The following is a 25441-nucleotide window of genomic DNA, read 5'->3' as shown; positions in this document are numbered from 1 at the left end:
TCGCCTGGCCTCTCAGGTCCTCATCACGGCTCCCCTAGTTTCGCTCCGGCGCCAGGAACAGTCCCTCGCTTGATGCCCATGACCCCTATTTCTCTATCAAATCCTCGGCTGAAAATCAAAGCAGAGCCATCATCCCAACTGCGGTCTCCCCTTTAAACAGCGTCAAATCCCCATCAACACCTTTGCCAGTCTTTGTTCCAGCTCCTACAGCAGCTAGCAGCTCCGTCACATCAGCGAGATGTCTCTGCTGCGTGTCGCTGTCCGTCGTGCTGTAATCCCCGGGTGTGACGGATGGGACTGATCACTGTCGCGGCCCTCAGCAAGACATTTTGGTGGATTAAAGAGGCTAAATCACCGTCTCATCCCCTACATGGGATTCTCTGCTTAATTAAATGTCATTAATGTGGTTAAAGGTTTTAGTGGAGATGATATCTATCCAACATGCAGGGCGTATTCAGTAAGTGTTTTCTGAGCACATAAGAGGCATTGCGAGTAAGAAAAAAGGGGTAAAAATCGAGCAGGAGAGACCAGAGTGGGATACATCACGCTTGTCATTTAACGTGACATAAAAGGGTGATCCCTCCTCGCCTGTTCCCTCTCTGTGTCTCCCTTTTTCATAACACAAAAATCATGTCTGCCATGACTTTGTTAAAGTCTAACCCGGTTACTTTTACTCACTGTGGCTCCTCTATGAATAAATACACACATTGCTGCGACAGCGCCCGACGAAATCGCGCAACGCTCTTTGATTGCATTCCAGGAAATAGCCTCATGTGCTCATTTCCACGTTATGGAGGGGACGGAGGACACACAGGAGCGAGGCAGGGAGAGCGGGCACGCTGATCCATCTGAGTCAGCACCATGTGTCATGAGGCGAGGACACCACCTCCACAAGTAGCTGGCAGGTGAGAGCGGCCACGCACCTGTGCAGGCCATTTTAGTGATGCTGTCTCCTATCTTTAGCGAAATACACAGAAACACGCCGGCGTGTACATAAACAAACATATGCAAACATGCACATAGCTCAACTGTACGCTGTTACTGAGCCCACCTGCATGTATCAGGTCAGAAAAAAAGCAAGTCAGCACTGTCAAGCTATTGCAACCCACTAGAAAACAACTGTGTAGTCCTTGCTTGCACAAACCTGGAGCAAAAGTGGTTGTATGGATAAAAAAAAAAAGGCCTTGAAGAAGAACAAAACTGGCAAAAGCTACTTCCCCAAAAGTGGCTTCTAAGAATATTTTCCCTGAGCTACATAATAAGAAACCTGTAAACTCCTCTGATTGAACTACATTATTTTTTGTAGAATTCACAGACGAAGTTCTAATTAAAACTGGTTGGAGGCTAGAAGTGGTAATATTGGCTTTGTCGAGCAGGTATTTAAAAAGCTCTAAACAGCCTGGAGGTCTACGATAAGAAGAAAAACCTACAGCACAGCACTTACACCGAGAACAAGGCAGAGAGAAGAAGCAGAGCCAGAGCACTTCCTAATCTAATCACTGTTTCCCCCATCAGCTGCATCTCAGACACAGCCTGCTCGTATATGTGTGTGCGCGAGTGTGTGTGTGTCTGCCTTGCAGCAAAGACACAGAGCTAAATCACATAGACACTAACCGACCGTTGTACTCGAGAATTCATTCCACAGCCTCGGGTTGTGCGTGAGGGTGTGGCTGTGTGTGTGTGTGTGTGTGTGTGTGTGCCGAGCTAATCTGGTTATTGATTCAGCTCTGGACTGGAGCTCATATAATCAAATAGCTGCGAGCGAAAAGGACAGCCGTCCGTCATCTGTCTTAATGAGTAAACAGTTTGATGGAGGCAATGAATAACTGGAAACTACACGAAGAGGAGGTCGGTGCATCCCTGATGGACGCACGAGCTAAAATGTTTGTATCGTCGGGCAAATCTCTTGGCAACCTCGTTTAAATGCTGAGTGACATCATGAATTATCAAATTATTTCAATCCTGTTTTCACACAAGTGGTTTTAAGCCTTGTGGCATTTACAGCATTAATCCTGTTGTGTTTGGACACATTCCCTCTCTGAATATGCTGTCAATGCAACTAATTCAGTCACGTTTCACACGATATAAAGTTGCTTTCTACTTGTGATTACACAATCAATCTGGAGTTTGACTTGGGAGTTTATAGCGAGCCCATCTTCTGTGAAAATCTAATCTCAGCGCAACTATTTATGCTTCTGCTGCAGCAGGAAGTGAGGAGAGGGAGACACAAAAGCCTAAATGTATAGCAGCACGGCGAACAGACGTGGCCCACGGCGCGCCAGCGAAACCATTAAGTGTGGCGCACATTTAAAAGAGCAGATTAATCCCCCCTACTGCCAGTACAGTGCGGAGTAATTGAAAATGCCCACAGGAGGCTATCTTTGCTCATATATTGCGTGCATGTGCCGGGGAGGCAACGTATAGAAGGCGGTGGCTGATTGCCAGAGAAAATTCTGCAACGTTTATTCTGACAGCGTGCGTCGAAGAGACGCACAGCTGCGAGATAGCACGCATCTACCTCTCTACTGTTTCCATTTTCTCTCTCTCCTTTCTTTTCTCTTCTCTGACTTTTTCTCCCTTTACTTCCCAATATCATCGTGACAGGCGCGCAGTTTATCTGCTGCTGACATTTATCAGTCTTGATAAGCATTTGATATCACGTTTCATCTGTTTCCATCTAGTGTAGGAAGGACGGCAAGTCTGTCGATTGGACGGGAATGTGCGTTGAATGCAAGAATCAATAATCCTGTTGGGGCCAAAATCTCCTTTATCAGACTTACTATCTCAAACTGTGGCCGTGTAAGACATCTCTCAACTCTTGTGCGATGCCAAAAAGGCAAACCAAATCTCTGACTAGCAACAAAAACAGTCAGGTATTATCCACCTCCTTCCTGCATTAGCTCAAATAATTCACGAAGGGATAGCTTTTCCGTTTACATGAAGTCTGTCAGCTCTGGCATTATGATCTTTATGAGTCACTGACCACAACTGACTGGCAGATGGACCTTCCGTATCCCCTCTCCTGCCTCTGTGGTATTTGTCAGTGTCCTCGTATATCGTAAGAGCACGATCAGCCCTTTTCTCGCCCCTGTTTTACTGCTGCAATTGATGAGAAAAGGCAGGCTCGAGGCTGTCGTGAGGGATGCTGTGTTTGTAGGCCCTAATGTGTCTATTACCGACCACAATGGTGCCATTTTGTAGCATGTTCAGTTGCATGTTCAATCTATAATTCATCCGGCTACAGAAATATATAAATGTTTAATATGTCAGAGGCGGCGAGGCCTGTCGAAAGCGTGACCTTGAAACGTCCTTTAAACATCACACAGCAGCAACAGCACGGGGGCCGGTTAAGCTTGCCGAAGCCAAACAACAGTCAGCGTGCACACACACACGCGCGCGGCCTGTCGGCGTGCTGATGCTTTCCGCTGCTTTCTGTTCCCTTTTTTTCCTGGGATGCAAAATGCAGATGAGACGAGTCAGCCGCTTGTGCACAGTCTCAGGAGAAACTGCCACTCAAATCCAAACATCTGTATGAAATACCAAAACACACAGGGTACAGTGGAGGATGAGAGAAAGAGAGGGAGGAAGGAAGGATGGGGAAAGAATGAGCAGTAAAGTAGCTAAGAAAGCCAGTGTTCGTCTCTCCTTCTGTAGCTTTGACTGAACAAAGAGCTATATACACATGAATACCTCTTTCCTCCCACTGTATTTTCCATCGGGATATTTATTCTGAAAAGCAGCGATGCACAACAAGGGCTCGGTCCTGTGTTTGCTAGTGGGCTGAGGCGCTAACACTCCCCAGCTGATTATGTGTCTGTCTGTAGCAGTTTGAGCTGCTGCCAAAGGAATTAGGTCTAGTATTTGTGAATGCTGCTCCCCTCACAGCAGAATGCCTCGCCATGCCTCTCAGATTTCGAGCTTTTTTAAAAAGCGAGGGGAATGAAAACATTTTAAATAAATGAAGGAAATCGCTGTGGAAGCCTATTAAATTTTCAACGTGACCGTTTTGTGAGTCTTCATGTGTGTTTAGGCTGCACACAAAAGGAATATTTAAAAACCAAAGCGTGCTAATTGGGACAGAGATTGTTACAGCAGCTTCTTATTCAAACAGGCTTTTGGCTCATTAACTGCTTCCATCCAGCTTTTGTTTAAAGGATAGTGGAAAAGACATTTAAAGACAATAAAGTATTTTATACAAATACTGTACCAGCATACTGATAGACTGCATTATGTATTTACATTAAAAATATGACAAAGCGACCTCTTACTCAATCTGTGAGGGCAAACGAAACATGACTTTATCTTGTTGCACTGCTTCATATTAGTCGAGTCATGTCATCCGAAAAGCAAATCTTTCCTCTGTAATATTTTTAACCACTAGTCGAACATAATATCATAGATGGAGTTTATCACACTAGTGTTATGGAGGATATAGTACAAGGATATTAAACGTGTTGTCTTCAAATGTACAAATATTGTAGTTTTGCAGGTGTAACACTTTTTAAATCATAGCATAAATTAACAAACCGGTTTAAACACGTTACCATTGTGGATTAAATTTTCTCTCTACATATGGAGTAAGACATGAAGCCCTTTAAGGACATTATTGTGAGTTCATCTTACAGATTAAGTAGCATAGTTAGCTATAGCAATCAATTTTCAATGTGTTTTTGTATCACGTTGGTTAAGTTTGTTTTGTTTTAAAAATTGTACACGTTTTAAATTATTTTTTCGAAGTCTCTCTTTCCTCCTGAAATGAACAAGCCGTTTTGCCATCAAAGGTTAGACCTTAGCCACGATTGGCTGACAGTATCTGGAGTGACCGCGTGGCCCCTCCCCCACGTGGGGGAGCGGCCGCACTGCACTGTCACTCCAAAGCTGTAGAAAACATGGCTGCTCTCAGTCATTCGGCCTTATATGTACGAGCCAGAATCGGCATGAGGTATAGGAATGGTAAGTTGAAATCTTGACAACGACTTGACTACGAGTTAGAGCAAGAAGGAAGCCTGAGCTGAATGACGGTGAATGGTGATTGGTCGATTTCAGCAAAAGCAAGGTTCTACGTAGAAACCTGCAGCTGTTCTGAACAGCTCGTTCAGAGGCGACCTTTTTGAACATGTCATTCTGGAAAAACACAAAATTATGCAGTTTTCACTTTTTCACTGTGAACAACAAATGCCCAAAAATGTGAAACCCATATAAATTTGAGAATATCCATTTCAAAGATATGGCCCCTTTAAAGTGTTCAAATAAAAACAGTAAAGGTGAAAAAGCGTCTGTACAGTCCTGCAGGAGTTACCCAGCTGTGCTCGAAGATACCCTACTACACAAATGCAATACAACTACATGTCCTTGCCTAATATCTCCTGCGAATACAATACTATCACCTCCATCTGAAGAACCTCACACCAAATCCTCATTGAGATCTGAGGTCAAAGGTTATACAGTAAACATGTAATTACAGCTGACCCTCCAACTGATCTGTTTATCCACACCTGACTGGAGCTCGCCATTTACCTAATGCTAGAAAAGGAACATGTACAGTATAATAACCACACAATCCATTTACTGTATGTCATCCACATGCATATTAATTAACTACATGCATGAACTATATTCAGATTACACGAACACAAACGCTCAATGTGATCGTTTGACATTTCACCACTTTGTAGCTAATTACTGTGGATGTGGAGAACAGAGAGACATCCTTAGACTACCTGCCCACATGCATTTTTCACTTCCACCTTAATGTTTTTATTTCTGCTGCTCAGTAAAACAATCACAAACTATTAAATTAGCCATACGCCATTTTGAAAGATGCTTCTGCAAACAAATAAGCACGCGGGGCCCGGGAGTATATCTTAAAGGAAGTAAAAACAGGATGCTTAGATTTTGTTATTCTGTGATGAATATCTCAACAGAGCTCGGGTCTGGGTGGTCTGCCTCAGTTTGTTAGCTGTGAGCGTTTACAGGAGGATGCACACGGACAACTGAGGATGTGTATTTTGGAGAAATTGTATTAAATTTAAAGTACATTTAAAAAGGAAAGGAATTTTTTTAGTTTTCTACTTTTAATATGATGACTGTGGGTAATCAGAAGCAAACGTCTAGTAGCGCAATGCTAAACGATCGCAGGTCTGTTTCTCTACATATATGATGCGTCACACCCACCTACAGTCAACCCTAGAGAGAAATATTTGCCCGTAGGAACACAAAAAAGAAGATTAAGAGCCGATTGTTCCCGTGTCTGAACCACTTCTCTCTCTGTCTATTTGCCTGGGATTTAATCAGGCCTCAGTTAACCGTGTCACTCTGCATCTGGACACACGTCAGTCGCCCCTCTGATATACACACTCAAACACAGACGTACAAAACACAGCACGGGCTATCACATCATTTAACTGCTGACGTTATATCCCTTTATCTTCACTTTTTTTTTATCTCATTGTCCGTCATTTCTTTCTCGACGTCTCTGAATCACCTGTATTTTTCACTCCAGGTCTACACATCCATTCCTTATCTTGTGTTCCTCTGATCTGCAGTTACATTAAAATCACTGAGCACACACTCGCCCGCTGCTCTGTGGATAATAAATTCCTCACACACCTCCACCCTATTAGCATTGATGTGTAACCTTGGAGCTTGTGGTGTTCTGCCTGAGGGTAATACAGCCACTGTATGTTTGTGTCTATCTGTGTGCGCGTGAGTGTGTGTGTGTAAAACGATGGCCTGTCTCTTGCCGAGGTGCCCCACTGGTTCCCATCAGGAGACTTCATGGTGCACACTCATATCTAATACCTCCAATACTGATTAGCATTCGACTTTTTCCCCTCCCTCTTTCACTGTTCCTCTCCCTTCACGTCCATCTCTTCACCCTCTCTTCTTAATAATCCGAGCTTTATCTGTACACCAATACAAACACTCTTTCTCTATGCTAACATCAGTTCCTGCTAGGCCCCTCCATCTATACACACACACTCGACTGCTAGCCGTGAGTGTCCAGGGAGACGGCATTATAGCTAGCGTCACCAAACAGGGGAGTCGCCTTAATTCAATTAGCATTTTGATTGCGTCCAGTGGAAGGAAGCCAACACGCAAACAATCAACATTTGCTTGCCGATAAATGAATAATGCTTGCACTGTTCTTCATGCAAATACACGAGTGAGTCACTCCACTTTGTGGATCGTGACACAACCATTTTGAGATCAGATCGATGCCTCGAGAATGCAAAATAATGGTATTGACTGTGTAGTCAGGATGGTGACGCAGTATCCGCAATGAAATAAAACTCGGTCTTATCTGTCAGGTGAAAACGACGAGAGGAGGAAACATGGCCGCCGGTTATGCTAGTTAACCTCTTACTCTGTCATTTGCATGATGGATGAATGGATGTAAAGTTAAAGAGAGTCTGAGGAAAATGAGCACTAAGATAGTAATGACTTTGCGCATGCTGACACTCGTTTTACACAGCACACACATAATTAAGAAAACACACCCACACACTCATATTAGCAGTGAGCTTAAACTTAGAGCATGCACAGCATCAAAATCTATTGCAAACCAGGCATGCGTGTAACTCCAGCACACCTACTCCATCTTTCTCCAGCTCTGGCACAACACATGGACAGCACAAACTCGCACCGGGTACACAAGCAGCGTGACGGATAACATGTCCACACATAGAATTAACAAGGACCGTGTGCATACATGAATATGTCCAGTTTCACTACCATCTTTCACCCAGCATTAACAATGTGCATTACATTTCTGCTGCAGTACTTCATGCAGGTAAATATTTCAGAGTGGTGCAAAGGCAGAAAAAAGGGGGGGACACCTACAGCCCTGGCTTCAACATAAAATGGGTGCTGTTCCCCGATTTAACCCTTACCTCCCTAAGGTCCTCTCCCCATCTTTGCTTACCTCTACTCCTGCCTCCACACCTCTCCTGCTACTACATCTTGCTCTGTCTCTCTCATCCTGCACACAAATCTCCCCAGTGTAACCTCCTGCTGTATCCTCCGTCCCTGCGAGAAGAAACTTCACATTCTGCAAGACAAATAGTTAAATACTATCACCGCATTGCCTGTGCTCAAAGAATATAACACACACTGAATGTGGCTCATAGTAAATCTACAACTACAACCCTCTCCAGCTACTGAAGGCTGCACAAAATGATGACAATGGTTAACAATGAACAGTAGCGTAAAGTGGCAGGCTGTCTTTCTTACCATCTTAAACCCATTCCACTCCATTTGGGAGACGCCGGCCGTTGTCTCACGCTCTCTCTCTCTCTCCTCACACAACAGCTACAGCAACGCCTCAGCAAAGAAAATCCCCTACTCTCTTCCTGTCTGACACTGTCTCCTTATTATCCTCTCTCTGTCTCTCTTCCTGTTTCTCAGCGGCGTGCAGAGAGCAGCATACTACAGGCGCACGGAGCGAGCATCGCCTTCTTCCACAGATGCTGAGAGGAGAATGGTGAGCCTGGATGAGAGAGTGCTGGGCTGCAGCAAGCCTCCCTCCCCTCCCCTCCCCTCCCTCCCTCCCTCCTTCCTCTCCACAGCCACCCGCCCAGTCGCCTGCTCAGCTGGAAGGTCAGAGCCCGCCCACTCCCCCCCCTCCCTCACCTCTCTTTTAGAGTCTGTGATTGGCTTCTTCGCTTGCCTGTCAGCCCCCGGCCTCACCTCCCCCTCCCTCAGTGTTAACACCTTCGCTCTCTGGCTGGCTCGGAGCCCTCCTCGGCACACGCCAGCATCAGCCCGGTTTGGCAGAGAAAAGGCTTTCTGAATCCCAGCAAAGCAATCAATCGCTGCTGAGGTCTGTGCTTGAGTGAGCCGGGCAAGGCAGCGCGCAGCACAGCTCTAGGAGAGTGATTGCAGCCTCAGGCACTATGGTAATAGGATGCCTGCGCAGCACTGTGTATATAAATTAGCTATTACTGGGTGCATGTTAAAATCCCCTGTACATTTACATGACTGTGTATACAGACTCATTCTCTCTTGTACTCCCTGTCTCTTCTCCCTTACATATACAACACACACACTCTAACACATCCATACGAACATGCCTGCAGGGCTTACTGCAGCTTTTGTCTTACAAAATATATATTGGGGCTTTTCAGGAATCTTCTCTCAATTCTATAAATACTATTGCATCTTTTCAAAATAAAAGCATAATGTGACTAAAATAAATATTTGCATTTGTTGGGGTTTTAATGTAAAATCAGAATGGATAAAAACAGACGTTTGGGAAGTCGACACACACCTGTTAATACAGGTGTAGTCCATGAAAGGGAAATAGTAATTTTTTTACACTATTTCTTTATAGCAAATCCAAAAAGCACGGCGTTACACAATAAGCGGCTGTCAACATGCATGCTGCAAGCAAAACAAATCACTACGGCGCTACCTGTCTGCCTGCTGCGGTACGCTTTAAGGTTACATGCACATAAAGCCAAGCTGAAAGAGGAAGGTATGCACATACAGGACGAACACACAGGAATAAAACCTGTACCCTATACGATATCTACTCACCATGACCATTCTCGTGTCAGGCTTGTGTAACGGACGGTAGCAGTCTCGGCGGACAAACTGTAAAAGTCGGTGAAGTCAGCACGGAGAATCGGATGGAGTAACGGCAGCGTGCTACTGGAGAGGATGAATGAACCGACGTGGTGGTGTAGTGAGTGTAGCGGAGCCAAAAACTAAACACAGCGAACCCGTGGGTGTGGAAGACCTGCCTGCAGCTCTGTCCCGCGCGAGAGGGGAAAATAAAACCCTCGTCCAGTTAATAACTAAGAGAAAACAGTGCGACGAGATAAGAGAATCCAAGAAAACACCCCTCTACCTTTCCCCCCAAAAGCCATTTATGGAATGTCCACTCGCCTCGCGCGGGGTCTCCCATTGGCTGAGGAGGTACTGACGGGGCGGTGCGCTCGCGGATGCGAGTGGAGGAGGCAGGCTCGTGTGGTCCACGACGGTGGGAGTAGGGAAGTATCATGCGGAGAGGTAGATGATAAAGTAGTAAAGGTGACTTTTTGTTCGTGACGGCGCATAATTATCCCTCACCTGAATATGTATAATTATGTTTAAAGTGAGTCTACGCTTTAACTCGTGCACGTGAGCTCTGAACCGCCTTATTCGCCCCTTCTTTTGTCATTAAGCTCCTGTGAAAAACAGGTTATCTGCATTGTTGCTGCAGTGTTGGAGTGTATACTCCATGCTGTTGTGGTTTTTCCTCGGCTGGAAAACAACAGCAGCAACAACAACAAAAAGCACAGTGCTTCACAGGGGTTCTTTTGTCAGCCTGAAACGCCATGTTATTTTGTCAACTACAGTATGCACCATAAGTATCAGGTCTGAAAACATTACATCTATTGTTTTAAGGAATTATCACAGAGTGTTTAATCAAACGCTACTATCAAATAATACATATTGTTGTATTGTAAATACGTTAATAATGATAGATAATTACAAAAAAGCTAATTTTCTATGCTCAGCAGCAAACCTGCCTCAGGTTGATTTTTTCCGGCTGGACCCTATCTCTGTCAGACAAGAAGAGGGAGCTCTTGCTTCCTCAAACACAGTCACCTGGCAGGCAGGAGTATTGTGGCTGTACCATCACAACTACACAGTTACACACACACACACAAGCATACACTCAGATCTACACATTAAACGGTTTGGTCCACACCATGCTGTTCTTAATAAGCACTTGTAAGCATGTGTACACACATGCACACACAAACTAGTTACCTAAGTACACATATTCTTACAAGTTCACTGACAAATCAAAGCACCTTATGCTCTACATACAAACATGTAGCCTGGCTCTCGTACAAATATCCTCATGGTGTCAGACACGAGTAGAACATCATCAGTATGCAATCTCATGAACATGCCTTTGTGCTTTAGTTTGCAATTACACAATCTAATCACAATGATTGATAAGATAAATTACTCAATATAAAATACATTCTAAGCTGTAGAAATACTGGCAAGTTATACTTTGTAGAAAAAATAGGATATGCTACTTTTTGGTAGCTTGTAGCAGTTTAGCTAGCAGCATAATTATAATTAGCTCTCTAGCAAAGCATCTAATGTGAATTAAGTCCAGTATGATTTGTTAGGATCTGAATACTGGAGTCAAATATTGCCCTTGTATCTCACGAAAGGCCTCGGTATGTACACATGAGCCTCTGTAGACGGACAATGTATTAAACGCTAGAAAGCATGTACCAAATCACATTTACAGGTTGTGTATTTAAACGGTAAATTTCAACCACATACTCAAGCAGCTACATAAATGAACTCCCCAATGAACACACTGAAGAAATACTGTAATAAGAAGGGTAAGACAAAACAGGAGCAACGAACTAAAACTCCCAAGCCTCTCCACTTCACCTCTGACCTCTCCACATGTCTGGTTAGCTATAGCAAGCTAGTTAGTGTAGCGGAACCATGTGCCTGACATACTAATGAGAATCACCACGATGCCTTCAATTAAGTTGCAGCAGTATATGTTCACATGCGCGCGCACACACATGCACATACACACAGAGGGGAGTATGGTCTGTACAAGCTTGCTATTGTTTCAAATAGAATAGAATATGCTGGAGCAGGCAGTCTGGAGATTTGTACCGATCACACTGAATATAACACACAACAGAGGGAGAGTAATGTAGAAGGAAACACAAAGAAAACGGATTAAAATAGACGTGCACCTTTGTCTATTTTCCTTTATGTGGCTTCATATCTTTTTCAGCCGAAAAAGTAAAATTTACAGCTGAATAGTAAACGCAACAAATCCACCGTTTCCCGTCCATCCTTTATCCTCCTGCTCTGACCTTTTCAATTTCATAAAGGCTTTTAGCTGGACCCGGGAAAAGACATTCTCCACCTCACTGCCTCTAATACTCTCCTCCCAATCATGTTTTTATTGTTGCTTTTTAATTCCCTACTGTAAAGCAGGGGAAGTCAGATTCATGGAAATGACTGACTCACTAATCACATCACTGTTTCTGTCTTTGTACGCACTCAACTTTTAACTGTTGATGAGCAGAGGCTGTGAAGTGTGAAAACACAGGGTCATCATGTTCTTATTTCATAAAGGCTGGTGTTTTGAGGTTGTTTCCTCCCGCTGTAATACGATCCAAATAACCTTTTCTCTAAATGAGGATATGATTTGAAAGTGAAAACAGTCTCTCACAGCGTGTCCTTTCTCTAAATTGCTCTGCAGGACCATTGTTTTATAAAGCAATGAAAGTGACTGCCCAACTCAGTAAATTAGCTATAAAGACAATCTGCTGTTTGCAGTGTGTTAAAGTGTGTTAGTGTGTTTGTGTAGTGATGATGTACAGAGACATACCAAAGATGGAACCACATTGCTAATGTCCTAGTTAAGGGTACACTCAGTGCATTATAATAATGTGTATGGACAGATGGAGGGAGTGGTTGAGATATTCCATCAAGGGCATCCATGCTGAGAGACTCCACAGATTGAACGGTAGATAGATTGCAGTGCAGCTTATTATCTTGTGAATTTGGTCTTTCCTATATGTCGGTCTGGGTACAAAATGCAATGCAGCACTGAATAAATCTTAATATGTCAAAGATGTAATTTAGGGTAATGACTCTCTCTTAGTGACATTCCCACTTTGTAAGACCTTGCACAAAAAAAGCGCACAGTGATGATTGGATGCATTATTTGGCATTTTCGATGATGACTGATGCTAAATAATTTTTGAGGGAGCTAAATGATATTTCTTTCCTCTTGTAAAGTTTTTGAAAGTTAAAAAGCTTTTGTGGCTTTAACCCAGGAAGGCCAGCCATACTGTCAGCAATGTGAAACCCCATCTCACTGATTGGCTCTGGCTCACATCCACAAACACACACCGAGTCCGTACACAAACATTCCTTTCCGCAAAAAAAAAAACCCCATAGAGAAACACACAACTTTTTCGATCTGAAGTGCGTCACGGTCTGACGGCGTGACCGCCGTGGAACCGGAGCTTAAAAGGCCGGACCGCAGAAGAGTGCTTGAGTCTGTGCTTCCAGCCTGCTAATTCGGAAAGCAGAGAGCCGGCTAATTGTCCTGAACTCCTCCTGCCCTCCATCCTGCCCTGCTTGTCCACCCTAAACCACTCCTAGTCACAGACCTTAATGGATTAACTGCAGGCTAATGTTGTCGCTTTTTCGATCTGTCTTATTCATTCTAGTTTTCTCTTCTTTTGCCACGCCCTAAAAAATATACAAATGTTTGAGTGATTGAATACTCAGCACTGATCAAAACACGATACAAGTGTGAAAGAACGGGCAAAAAAAGGCGTCTGCATTATAGCAGGTTTGAATATGCGGCGTGCAGGCAGTGATAATTGTGGTTGCTCTCGGTTTGAGACTTGTTAACTGTCAGATGCAGTGTTTCAACACCTGTCTTATGTTTCACTCTGCATAATAAGACTTCTATTTAAAGGAGGAGAAGTGAAGATGCTAGCAGAGGTGTTACCTCAAAGAGCTGGAAGAAAATACCTTGATTATTAAACAACAGAAAAGAAAACTTGTCTGTTTTTCTCAGCAAAACTGATCTTCCAAATTGCCAGACAGGTTCAGCGCAAATTAATGCAGCAAGGACACGAGACAGTAAACACGGTTAGAAAGTGAATTATTCCTCTGACGCTGTACTGCGACAACACTGTAATTGAAGAGTATTTTAACAGAGCTGCGGAGAACAATGCAACACTTATCAGGCCCGGTTGATTTCAATTGAAAATATCACAGCAGTCTCTGCAGTAAAACAGCCTAATACATTTAATAGCCCAGAACACGCTCCTCAGTATGCTGCGGCTTACTCAGGCTCTTTTTGATTCGCCCTTGAAGGATAGATTTAGTAGCTCTATTGAAGTTCTGGCAGTAGTAGCATCTTGCTGTGCTACTCAGACTGATGATCGCCTCTTTCCTGGCAGGTGTCCACCCTCTGCCGGTAACAATCAACAAATGAGAATCACAGCCTTCAACTCGCCCGTCTCCCTGCCCAGCGACAAACTCCGCATCACTGAACCCCAGACGGCTATTAACACAATGCGGCTGTATCTGCACAACAATGGGCACTTTGGATTCAGTTGACTTTTGTTGTTTGCTTTCAGTGTTAAGACCAGGGGCTTTATTTTCATAGATCAATAGCGGCCACGTTGTGGATACTGATTTCTGTTAATTTCATGGTCAGAGGCGCACAGAGCAGCCGCATCGCTCTTGTACGTTCAATCAAATCACATCTTTTCTTTGTCTTCAAAAGCAGGCAGCTCTGTGCCGTGATGCTCTGACAATTTAGTGATAAAGGGGAGCAGTTTGGAGTGATTCTGCCACAAAAGCTGCGGCAAAGAGGAAGCGGGTTGTTCTTAAGCAGGAGGAGAGCATTATTTAAACCACTGAGAGCAAATGATCTTAAATTATCCTGGGAGACGACAGGGAAGTTCACAGCCAGGCACTGAAATACTAAATAGATGCAGATGAGAAGAAAAGGCTGAACATAAGTCCTGATTCACAGACACGGAGCCCTTAAAGGCATTCAGAAAGCACAAAGCACAGTGACCTAACCTTCTGTTACAAACATCAGGCACATTACTAACATCTGACGCATTTAAATCCCGACCCTGAAAACACATCATTAAGATTTGTAGTAATTTATCTAATGCACAGGTTACATTTTTGAGGCATCTTTTGACAAAGTAACTGTGGAGATCAAGACCAGAGATGTTCTGATAGCATTTTTTCCTTCCTGATACCGGGGCCGATACTGAGTCCCTCTCTGGAACTAGTGTGTTAAAAAATATGCACATAATACTGCTGGAAAACCGCTGATTACTGCCATTTCGCTTGCTTTGACTAAGATTATACTGTCTGTTTGCCTCATTTACCGTAAAAGTTGGTGTATAAGACGCACTTTGAATACATTTTTTCCATGTAAAAAGTGGGCTGCGTCCTATATACCAGTGCAACCAATATATCAGTATAAAAAACAGAGAGAGGAATGCAGTGCTGTTTTGTGTTTTCCTCGCTGTTTGCTTCGTCATGGACATGCACCGTCATCATCCCCATTGCAGCTGCCACCCTCACAGCAATCAACGTCACCGTAGTCTGCCAGCTACCGCTAGCTACAACACCGGTAGCTAGCAGGATTGCAAACTCTATGAACTCTTTGAATGTGTTTTAAGTGACAATAAATTTAAAAAGTGTTGAAATAACTTGTATATACGTTTTTATCAATAAATAGCCATACCCCCAAAAAAGACTGCTTCTTATATTCCGGTGCGACTTATATTCCAGATTTTACGGTACCTGAAAGCAGTTGATATTTGCGGGGCTAATTGGTTCAGACCGGTGCATGGCGTATCCGCAGATACCCGATACTGCATTTTAGGCAGTATGGCAGGCCAATCTATCAGAACTGCGACGTTCATTACAGAATAAAGCTCAAGGCCTTTTCAGTTCATCGTCCTGGTTCTGATTGAATAACAAACTGATGCTTTGCTTAAGACTAACCAAATCCAACACGGCCCTGCCAGTCTAAAAATGTGTTATTCGTGATACCACTTAGGAAAGTAGATCCCCTCAATTGCGCATATTACTTAAATGTACACATAAAGATACAAGTACTTCTCTTAAATGTAATGAAGCTTTCCGTCTACATCCTCTGTCAGTGGCCATGATAGCCAGTCAGCTTAACCCCATGCCTGTGTCACTCTCCCTGCTAGAAACTCCTCAGATCAGAAATGAATTCTTCATGCTGATCCCGGAACAAGGCTGCGCTGCATTTGTCACAGCCACTTTCTTCCACTTTTACTCAAAGCTGTTTGGTATGGCTGGAGCTTTGCAGACTGCAGAGATGTGACAGGGGGCTGTTTGAAAGCTCCGGCTGAACGCTGCGTCTCTGTCTGCGGAAATGGGAAGGGAACGATTTTTCAGACGCTATGTTAACTCGTCGGAAAACAAATAATAAATTAAACAACTCCTCTTTGGAGATTCAATATAAAATCACGCTGCTTTTTGATTAATTAATGTTTGGTGGGGAGCAAACAACAGAAATCAGTCGCGAAAACAGAACATTTCAGGGCTTATTTTGCTTCCTTTCTATTAAGCAAACACATTGATGTGGTTTTTTTAGGAGGAGATAATGGTGGGTCTTTGAGGCTGAATCCTCACACAAATGAGGGAAGGTTTGTTGAGGTGCCCAGAGAGGCTTAGCTATGCATTGGCTGTTGAGTCTGGCATGTGTTCTGGCACAGAGAGTGTATTCTCAACAGGACTCTGGTGGATTAGTGTCCATTTGGACAACAGAGTGGTCCGCAGCTTGGGGTGACATTCAACTTTCAGCAGGCCGGCAGCTCACACAATGACGAGGAAGTTTAGCCTTGCTGTTAATTGCCATGGATGTAAAGTACATTTAATGGCATCTTATTTTAAAGGTATTTTAGTGTAAAAAACAGGCAACATGATGTGTTGTATTTTCTGTTGTCCTCCTTTTGTAGTCTAAACAAAATGACTCTGTTTGTGTGAAATGAGGCGGTGGCCTTTCTGCAGGGTGGAGGGTCAGTGGATCATGGGGTGTAGCGGTGGGCTTCGGGGCTGTGGGGACGGCAGCCCGCTTTGCGTTTGATCCCGGTCGGGGTACATCCATGCTCACAGGGCGACTGCTGTGGTCCATCTGGTGGAGGCTTTAATCACAACTCCCCCCCACTTACACACACACACACACACACACACTGGCACTCCGAGCTCCCCACTTGAGATGCTTTAAACTGCTGCTCACTTTTTATTTCCATTATTTATTTCCGTCGTTTCTGCAGTCATGTATCTCCCCGCAGAAATGAGTACCGTTTTCTCCTTCTTTTTACAGAACCTCCTATCAAGACCTCCGGTGGAAAAGTGTGAGTCACTGAAAACACCACCTGCCAACTGTAATGACGCTTAAAACCCCGTCAAACGTCTCACACTATCACATCCTCATAAACGGCTGCACTACGCTGTTTTAAAAAAAAAAAAAGGAATAACCTTTTAGAAATGAGACGCGTTCAGAGTCAGTCACAGGGCCGGCCTACGGTACTGTGGACCATAACATGCCCAAGCTGCACAAATCCAGCTCTCCAAATGTCACTTCATGCTTAACCGCCCTTTCTCATGCTTGAAGAAAAGCGAGCGGGCGATGCACAACAAGAAAAACTCCACCGGGTTTCAGTTTAAATGCCTACATGCTGGGAGACATGTTTCACTTATGTCGTGATGCTGGAACATTTAGGAAGATATTCTTTAAATTATTTCCCACTATGACAATAAGATATTGTGTACTACAGTCATTGTGCTGTTATATCAAATAAAGCTATGACAGCTAAATATAATAAAACAAAGAGGTAAATTATAATTTTTCTCCTACAGATCTAAACGTATTCCTTTAAATTAGCTCACTGTACAGTCAGTGATGTACAGCTGAAGACAGACTCCATGCTATAAGGTTAAACCTTAATGCTGCTGTAAGAATACATTCATTATTAAAGGGAGTAAAGGGTTAGCAGGTAATGATGATGCTGTGTTGCATCCCCCTGGGTCGTGTGGAGGAACAACTTACTGTTAGCCTCCTCATGGACAAAAATAGCCTCACTATTTAGCTTGATTTAGCTCGCCCTTCATGAACAGCCATCTTCAGATAACCAATCAATTTAGAACAAAAATATATCACACGTTTACTGCACATGCAGTACGCACAGGCCCCAGCTACTAGACACCTCCCAGCAGAGCCGCTGGCCAGCTACTGTAACCCCCGAATGGTCACTCCTCCTCTGCGCTAATGCACAGGTCAGCCGTACATCATTTATTCATGGAGACAGCAGATACTTTGCCTCATCCCCGGCAATTAGCGAATCGATAACAACGCACCGGCTTTGAAACTATCAATTCTGAGAGGACAAAAAAAAAATAGTGTTGTTCATCAACATGCCAGGATGCCAGACGCGGACCATCAGTCAAGTATCGGCGGGGTTTGTCAGCTCAGCATCAACAGGCGCTGAGCTGTCAACGATGAAGCACATTCCCTCACGACATCGCTCTTAAATTAGGGTCTATAAAGGGCAAAATCTGTTACATATTAATAACAAAAGAGGATTTAATGTTGTTTTTGTTGGAAGATTTTGTTGGCGTTAAGCATTTATTTCTATTGTGATGAAGAGATGAGCTTAAGTGAGATTACACACGCACACGCACAGGTCAGGAAAGGGCTCGCACCGGCTAATACCTCTTTTGTCCGATTTTATACAGCTGACATATCTCCTGCACATTTTGATTTCGCTGTCAGTTTTATAATTAATTCAGCAAATCTGCACGATCCAACACACACACCCCTGACTGCTCTTTAGAGGGAACGGTATGATGTTAGATTGAGCTGAATTTAGACCTCTCTCTGTCAGCCTGCAGCTGAGGCATTCTCCTGCTTTTCCAGAATAGATGTTAATGTTTGCTCGCAAATAACAAATTACCAAGAACTCTGCAAATCTGAAACACACAATACTACTTTCTCTCCAGTCATTATTCTCTCTCTATTTATCCTTTTAAGCCGAATGAAATAACTGCAGCTGGGTGTGAAAACATTGTCCAAGAGAGGCAACAATTTGGTCTCTGAAATGAAATGCTTTTCTCGAGCAAGCAGAGGAGCAGCGCTGGGATTTTATTTGGGAATTAAAGAGGAAAAATGAACAGCAGGAAGTGTCGTCTATTCACCCTATTGAACTGTAGATGTAGCTGCTGACTTTAGGTACATCTGCAGTAGAATTCACAGGCCAACAGCTGTGATAATTATGTGTGCCTGCATGCTTTTTTATTACCTCAAGGCGCCTGTCTGTATTCTACAATAAGATTATTATTTACATGCTTTATAGGAGTTTCTCACATTTCTTAACATACAATGATTTAAAACATAAAAAGACCTGCCAGGATTAGGAATAACAGCAGGTTAAAATCTTCTCCTTTCAGCTGAGGGGGCGACCTTTTGTTTACATTTGGATTATGCTCCCCGCCCACCTCTGTGATAATAATATTTCTATGCTTGTTTGTTGAAGTGACATGATCAGTGTGCCTTTGTTCTGCCACCAATGTCGGGATACAATCAGGGCAGAGCGCAGACTCCACTGCTGCTGCTTCTCTCGGAGAAATTACAGGTCGTTACTTCCAGGTCAGAGTACCTGAACACAGAGAGGTGACCTTTGGTTGGGCGTGGGCGCTCGAGATGCTGCAGCAGCCTATTCTGTTGTCGCACTATTGTTCATGGATCACTTCCACATCTCCAGCCTTTTTATTGGTCTCATGTTCACTGTATGAAAAATAGGTGATGATCAAAAACATGAGTGATGAAATACACACTAAAAGGCGCCTTGAGGCGGGGGACTAAACTGCCAGGTTGGTTGTACAAACACAAAGAAAATCTCAAACAGAGACGCAGATAGAGATACAGTGTGAGGAAAGAGAGTTCATTTAGCTTTACAGTGTGTGTGTTTGTATATATTGGTGTGTGTGTGCGCATGTGCCTGCAGACACCTGCTCCATTCTGCAGTGATGGCTCCCAGCGGGACGCAGGCTCAGCTGCTGATCTCTGGGCCCTCCCTGCAGCACTGGTGGCCAGCACACACACACACACACACACACATTCACGCACGCACACATACACAGCCCCATCCACTGAATTTGAACCCTTCAGGCCCCCCCCTCGCTGTGTCTCTCAGTCTCACTGTGTTCCCCGTTACTGACACACCGCATGTGCTCGTATCAAGAGCAAACATGGCACGATGTAGACACACACACGCACATAGCTGCACAGTCTGTGTTCGTATGGTGTTGCATGTTAATTCTATGATACGGTGCGGTCATTACCCACTTCACTCTAATATATACTGCAGGGAGGAAATGTTTGAGTAGCATGTGTTCTTTTTTTTTACCACCCTATAGCTAAAAAGCTGCCTCCATTAAATCTCTGTTTTCTGTTCTCTGCTGTAATATATTTGAAAAAGAAAAACACAATAAAGTAAAATATATATTTTAGCCTTTTCTTTTGCACTTTAAATCTTTTTTTTTAGCAGATTACTAAATGGTGTCAATAAAATATAACACGCATTTGTGTTTCTCAGTCCTGCAATAATCAACCATCATCCCACTTGTGTTATTATTGTTGTTATTTTGTTATTTGTTCTCCGTTTCTGTGACTACGAGCGCCTTTCCCCCCCTCTGTGGCGTTGTGTTGTGGAGCATAAATGAACTAATTTCCTGGATATAGAGAACACTGCAATCAAGGAAAGGGGAAGTGCAGCAAGCGGCAGATGGAAGGAGCTAATCATTGTTATGAAATAGAGATGACCTCTAACTATCTCCTGGCTGCTTTGCACGCGTCTGTGCCATGCCCCCCCCTCCTCCCTCCCTCCCTTCCCCTCCCTCTCTCTCCTTCTTCTTCTGTCTTTCCCTGTTTGTTGTTGTGCTGTTGATGAACCTCTTCAGGCAGGTCTAAAAAAGCAAGCCCCTCTGTGTTTTTTTTTTTTTTTAAATGTTGAAACAGAAAAGATTGGAGTTGTCAAACAAAGCCTGGTGTCACATAGAGAACGGCAGCTGCCTGCAGTGGGTAATCAGTGGAGCTTTCGACAAATTAACAGCATTCAGCTCTGAAGCACGGCGCACTGCAGGTTTTAAGATGTGGGCTTTTTGAAAATTAGATCTCACTGACTGAAATATGGAATAATTAGCAATTTGGTTTTTGCCCACATGCTATTTCAATTTTATCCGCTTTGTGTAAGGTGACGTTGCTGAGATTGCCCGGTCATCCTAATGCCTGTAAACTGATACTGCGGATGCTCGTTTCGAGCAGAGAAAAGGCCGTCTAAATGGCATTAATTGCACGCTGGATCTCTCCTCCGTGTGCCTGATGCTTTCACAATTTATTTCTTTGATTGCTCTTTTACACGAACTGTCCTGCAGCTTGAAAGATACATGAGTGGAAACATGCACCGCACAAACAGACAAGTCAAGCACACACACACACACAAATGCTCTACACAACCTGAACACACAGAGCTGCCAGGGGAAGAAATGGTAAACTTTGCTGCAGGCGTGTTGTGTGTTTCGAGGACGAAACCATTGCGCTTTTTTTTTTTCATTTATCAAAGCACTCACTTCATGCAGTGCTGCATTAAATGGAAATACACAGCAGTGTTTTAATTTTAAACAGGGTGATTCAGGGTCAAAATAACGGATTTATAAAACAATGAATTTGCGGATTTACGGAGGAATGTTTTGCAGTCGTAAAAAAAAAAAATTGTATTTCCGCTTAAAATCGCCGAAGTAAAACACGTGATGCTGCTTTTGAGGCTTCACACACCAAAGCTGCAAGAATCTTGGAGCACATTTGTCTAATGTATGCAAATGATCTTGCTGTGCTTAATGAAGGCACCATTAATCACTTTAACGATGATCTTTTGTAACCAGGGTAATCATGCGCACGCACACACACACACACTCACGCATTTTTAAACGCATGCCTCATCACCAGCAACACAGTGATGACAAATGCACTAAAATAAACCATTACCAAACCATTTCACCAGAAACTCACAGTCACTCACTTATAAATAACAGTGTTTTAAATATGTTTTTTCTTACTTTCCTCCCTTAATTCAGGAAATCTCTGTTGTTGAATTTAACATCATTTGCAACTAGTCATCTGGTCATCCGGCTGCTTAGTAATCACCTCAAATTCTCTTCTTCCTGTCGATAACATGCACCAAAATATGTTAACACGTCAATCACATTTATATAATAAATTCGGCTAATTAGTTCCACTGGTTTCAACAAATAATTTACGCTCCAGCAGCTTTATGCAAACAGCAGATAACACTGTTGTGAGTCTTAATGGGCTCTGGAAAACACAGTAATTTTGTGTGCTGTATAATAACAACAAATAACCGGACAGACGTCTTTGAACTCGTGCAAGAATGCAAAGCAGAAAAAAACTGAAAAACACTTTTTGAAGCCCAACTCCTGACGGACGCATTTCACCGCTTATCCTCGCCGTTCATTTGCATACAGTCGACGGAAACCCCTGGGTACAGTCAGCAGCATGACAGTGGGTTATGAAGGCTTCCGGGAGGCTCTGGGGTGTGGATCTGAGCCAGTTTGAAGGGGAGCCGAACCAATGAAGAGCCCACAGCGGATTAGACACCCACAGCTTCATGTCGCTTTAATGCGGCGAGTCAGGGATTTTCTTACAACGCTTTTGCCTAAACGCTCAGGGTTTTTCTCATGCCCCTTTTTCTCTCTCTCGTTCCCTTCCCCTTGAAGTCATCTCTTCTGTGGAAATGCCAGAGTAATGTTTCCTCCCATGCAAAATATCCCATCTGTCTACAGCTCTCCTGCTTCCACTATATGCTACTTGTTAGCTGTTTATTGAAGGTGAATAAGATTGATGTAATTAGAAACAACTATAAATCCTCCTTCTAAAATACAAATAACATTCCTTCTTTTCAACAATGCTCAGAACGGTACAACTGTAGGTGCACTGCTCACGCCTAGTTATCAATTTACTCTGAAAGTTAATTCACCGTCAAGGGGCAAAATCAAACATTCAATGCAAATACTGCAGACGCCAACAGAATTCACAAAATACAACAAACATCAAATATATTACCCACACAAACACACCCTCACACATGCATGCACACACACACACAAACACCTCAAATTCCCTTGATAACAGTCTGACTGGCAGAGGCTAAAGACGGAGTAGGCGTCCATAATTGAACAAACATAACACTGTAAATATTTACTAATACTATCCATTGGGGATACAGGCGGAATCCCACAATTGATTTGCTCTCTTTCTGCCCTTTTGCTCTTTCCCCTCACACACACACACACACACACACATAGATTCACACACACTAACTACCACTCTCTTCTTTTTTTCTTCCTCCTCTTATGCTCGCCTGTGTTCATTAAAGAGACGGAGATATATTGGTCTGTCTATCCTCTTACCAGGGGTGACCTGTAGCCCATCTGGGCTGGCGATGACAGGAGATCCCTGGGAAATAGCGGCGAGTGCGTCTCGGGGACGGAGCCCACGCCACTGGCTGCTAGTCCCGAGAGCTGCCCGTACCTCGCCATCATCTTGAGATGCTGCTCGCAGAACACACACGCTCATACATAGACACAGGAGGAGAGGGGAGGAGAAAGATAGAGGGAGAGAGAGAGAGAGAGAGAGAGAGAGAGGGGAAAAAGAGAGAGGGAAGGGGTGTGAGACGAGGGAAGGAGAACAGATAACAGCAGGTAGGAAGGACACGAGAATGGTAAAGGACAGAAAAGGGAGTTTGGGAGGGGGGGGATGAAGAAAGAGGAGGTAGAGGGGGATTACAGAACACTTTGCTCTCACACAAATGCATGTGTGAACGCACATACAGTCATACACACCCGCAATTACGCTCATACTGTACGTTCACATACAATTTTAGCCCCAGGTGGGCAATTTCACAAGCAAGCCTGTGCTGCATGGGTTTGATAGCTACCTTGGTTTTGTTACAATGGAGGAGTATAAATCCTCAGCACTAGCTGTCCATTTATTATTACAAAAGCGTAGCAGTCCCTTTTCCTTCGCAGCGACTATCGTGCCCAGGAAATATAATAAACAGCTGCTGTTATCAATCATCCCCTCTGTCTCCTGGCTTTAAGCACACACAAGTGTACAGACACGCACATGCACGGACATACGATAACACACGCATGACAGAATGGTTGGCAGCAGACGTACACAGGTGAGGTGTGAAGAAAGAAGCAAATCCAAAAATGTCTTTACCTCATTGCTCAACAAAGCGGCGTTGAGTGTTCGGCTTATTTCGAACATGTTCAGATTCGGTGCTTTTTTTGCCTCGTTCTGTCCTTTTTTTAATTTTTCAGGTTCTCTTCAGTTCTTTTCTCCCCCTTTTTTTCTCTTTGCTAGGGTTGGGAGTCAGTCCCGGGAACACAAAAAAAGAAAGAAAGAAAGAAAAAATCAATTGAAAAAAGAGGGGGTCAAAAATCCTCTTTAATTTGTCTGATTTCTGGAGTTGTGAATTTTCAGAGCTCTATTTTCTCTCTCTCTCTCTCTCTCCTGTCTGTTGATGCACCTCTGCTGGCTGTTGTGGCTGTAGTGGTGGCGTTTGTGCCCAGGGTCTCCGCACACGTCTAAGGAGTCAATATGCTGCTTCTTTTTTTTTTTTTTTTTTTTAAATCTCCCCAGAGTCAGCACATTAAAACAGGCAGTCAGGCGGACGGTGGGTCGGTGGGTCGGGCTGGCGGGCTGGCTGGCTCCCTTATCTGTCCCCCGCACACTGGCTCACACAATACGCTCCGATCCTCACACTGCTCGCTAGCAGATTAGCCTGTCCCACAACATAGCACTTAGTTTAAACTCCCCTCCCTTTTTGCTCTCTCTCTCTCTCTCTCTCTCTCTGTGTATCACTCCCTCTGGCTCTCTCCTTTGCTCTCCCTCCCTCCCTCTCTCTCTTATGCTCTATCTCTCTCACTCCATCTCTCTCTGCATCACTCTCTCTCTCCCCTCCCGTTGCTCACGCATTGATGCAGCTACAGTTCACCGTGCAACCACAAGGTGGGAAGACTGTTCTAGCAACAGCGACACCATCGCCGCCACATCCCTTTCCTCTCCGTGCCACTCCTATCTTTTAGATTTCCTCCTTTCTCCTCTTTTCATTTGTGTGTATAGCTGGTGAAGAAACGTTTGCACTTATCACTCCCTGTCCAGATCAAACATATATACCCGGGGATAAATGGATTGGTTAGGGGGTGTGAGGGCTAATATCGTGACTCCTGTTATCTAATTATGTCTCTTACAATAAAGAGGTTTTAGCCTGCGGAAGTGTGGAAAACGACAAGGAGAGACTTTTGGGAAGGAAATAATTGAGGACTTCCTTGAAGGTGTTTTTGTGACAGGTACACGAAAAGCAATGGAACGCAATAAAACTGTACACTATCAAGAGACCTCAAGAGAGGGGGAGTAAATGGTACCTCAGCAGAGGGAAAAGTGAGGGCTGGGCTGATGTGAGCATCAAGGTCAGGTGGTTGTCCTTTTCCTCAGCAGGGTGTGGCACAGAGATGACGAAGCAGCCAGTCACGGGCATGGCAGGAGATCCCGACTACGGAACAAACAAACACAGGGAAAAAAAAAGATGAGGGAGACTTGTGCCAAGGATATGATTCACTCTATTTTCGGTTTCAGTTGGTAACACCTGAGAGATTTCAGAGTATGACTCACAGAGTGTTAAAAAAGGTGCACAGAATAAAACCAACATTTTAGAAGGAAACAAATGACTTTATAAAAATGATGCTGACAGAGTAATTGGGAACGCCATCATCCACCTTAATGCTAATC

General features: G+C 43.8%; 1 protein-coding gene across 5 annotated transcripts in view; it reads right to left on the bottom strand.

Annotated features, from left to right (window-relative positions):
* The window catches only part of elavl4 (ELAV like neuron-specific RNA binding protein 4), a 75132-nt gene extending 50603 nt beyond the window's left edge, over positions 1-24529 (bottom strand). For 2 of the 5 annotated variants that reach the window (XM_069680337.1, XM_069680339.1), the window contains exons 1-2: positions 23870-24529; positions 7925-8050 (exon numbers count right to left, since the gene is read on the bottom strand). In XM_069680337.1, coding sequence (XP_069536438.1) covers positions 7925-8050; positions 23870-23917 — 174 coding nt within the window. In that variant the 5' untranslated portion in view covers positions 23918-24529. Of the gene's footprint in view, positions 1-7924; positions 8051-8232; positions 8455-23869 lie in introns of those variants that run through there. The other 3 variants (XM_069680338.1, XM_069680340.1, XM_069680341.1) reach the window with 3 other exon arrangements.
* Between the last annotated feature and the right edge of the window lie 912 nt (positions 24530-25441).

The sequence above is a fragment of the Semicossyphus pulcher genome, unplaced genomic scaffold, assembly GCF_022749685.1.
Source record: "Semicossyphus pulcher isolate SPU_LCO1_2020_fin unplaced genomic scaffold, fSemPul1.0.p SCAF_4, whole genome shotgun sequence".
NCBI lineage: Eukaryota > Metazoa > Chordata > Actinopteri > Labriformes > Labridae > Semicossyphus > Semicossyphus pulcher.
The sequence above is the reverse complement of the archived record's forward strand: the minus strand, read 5'-3'. Positions and strand labels throughout refer to the sequence as shown.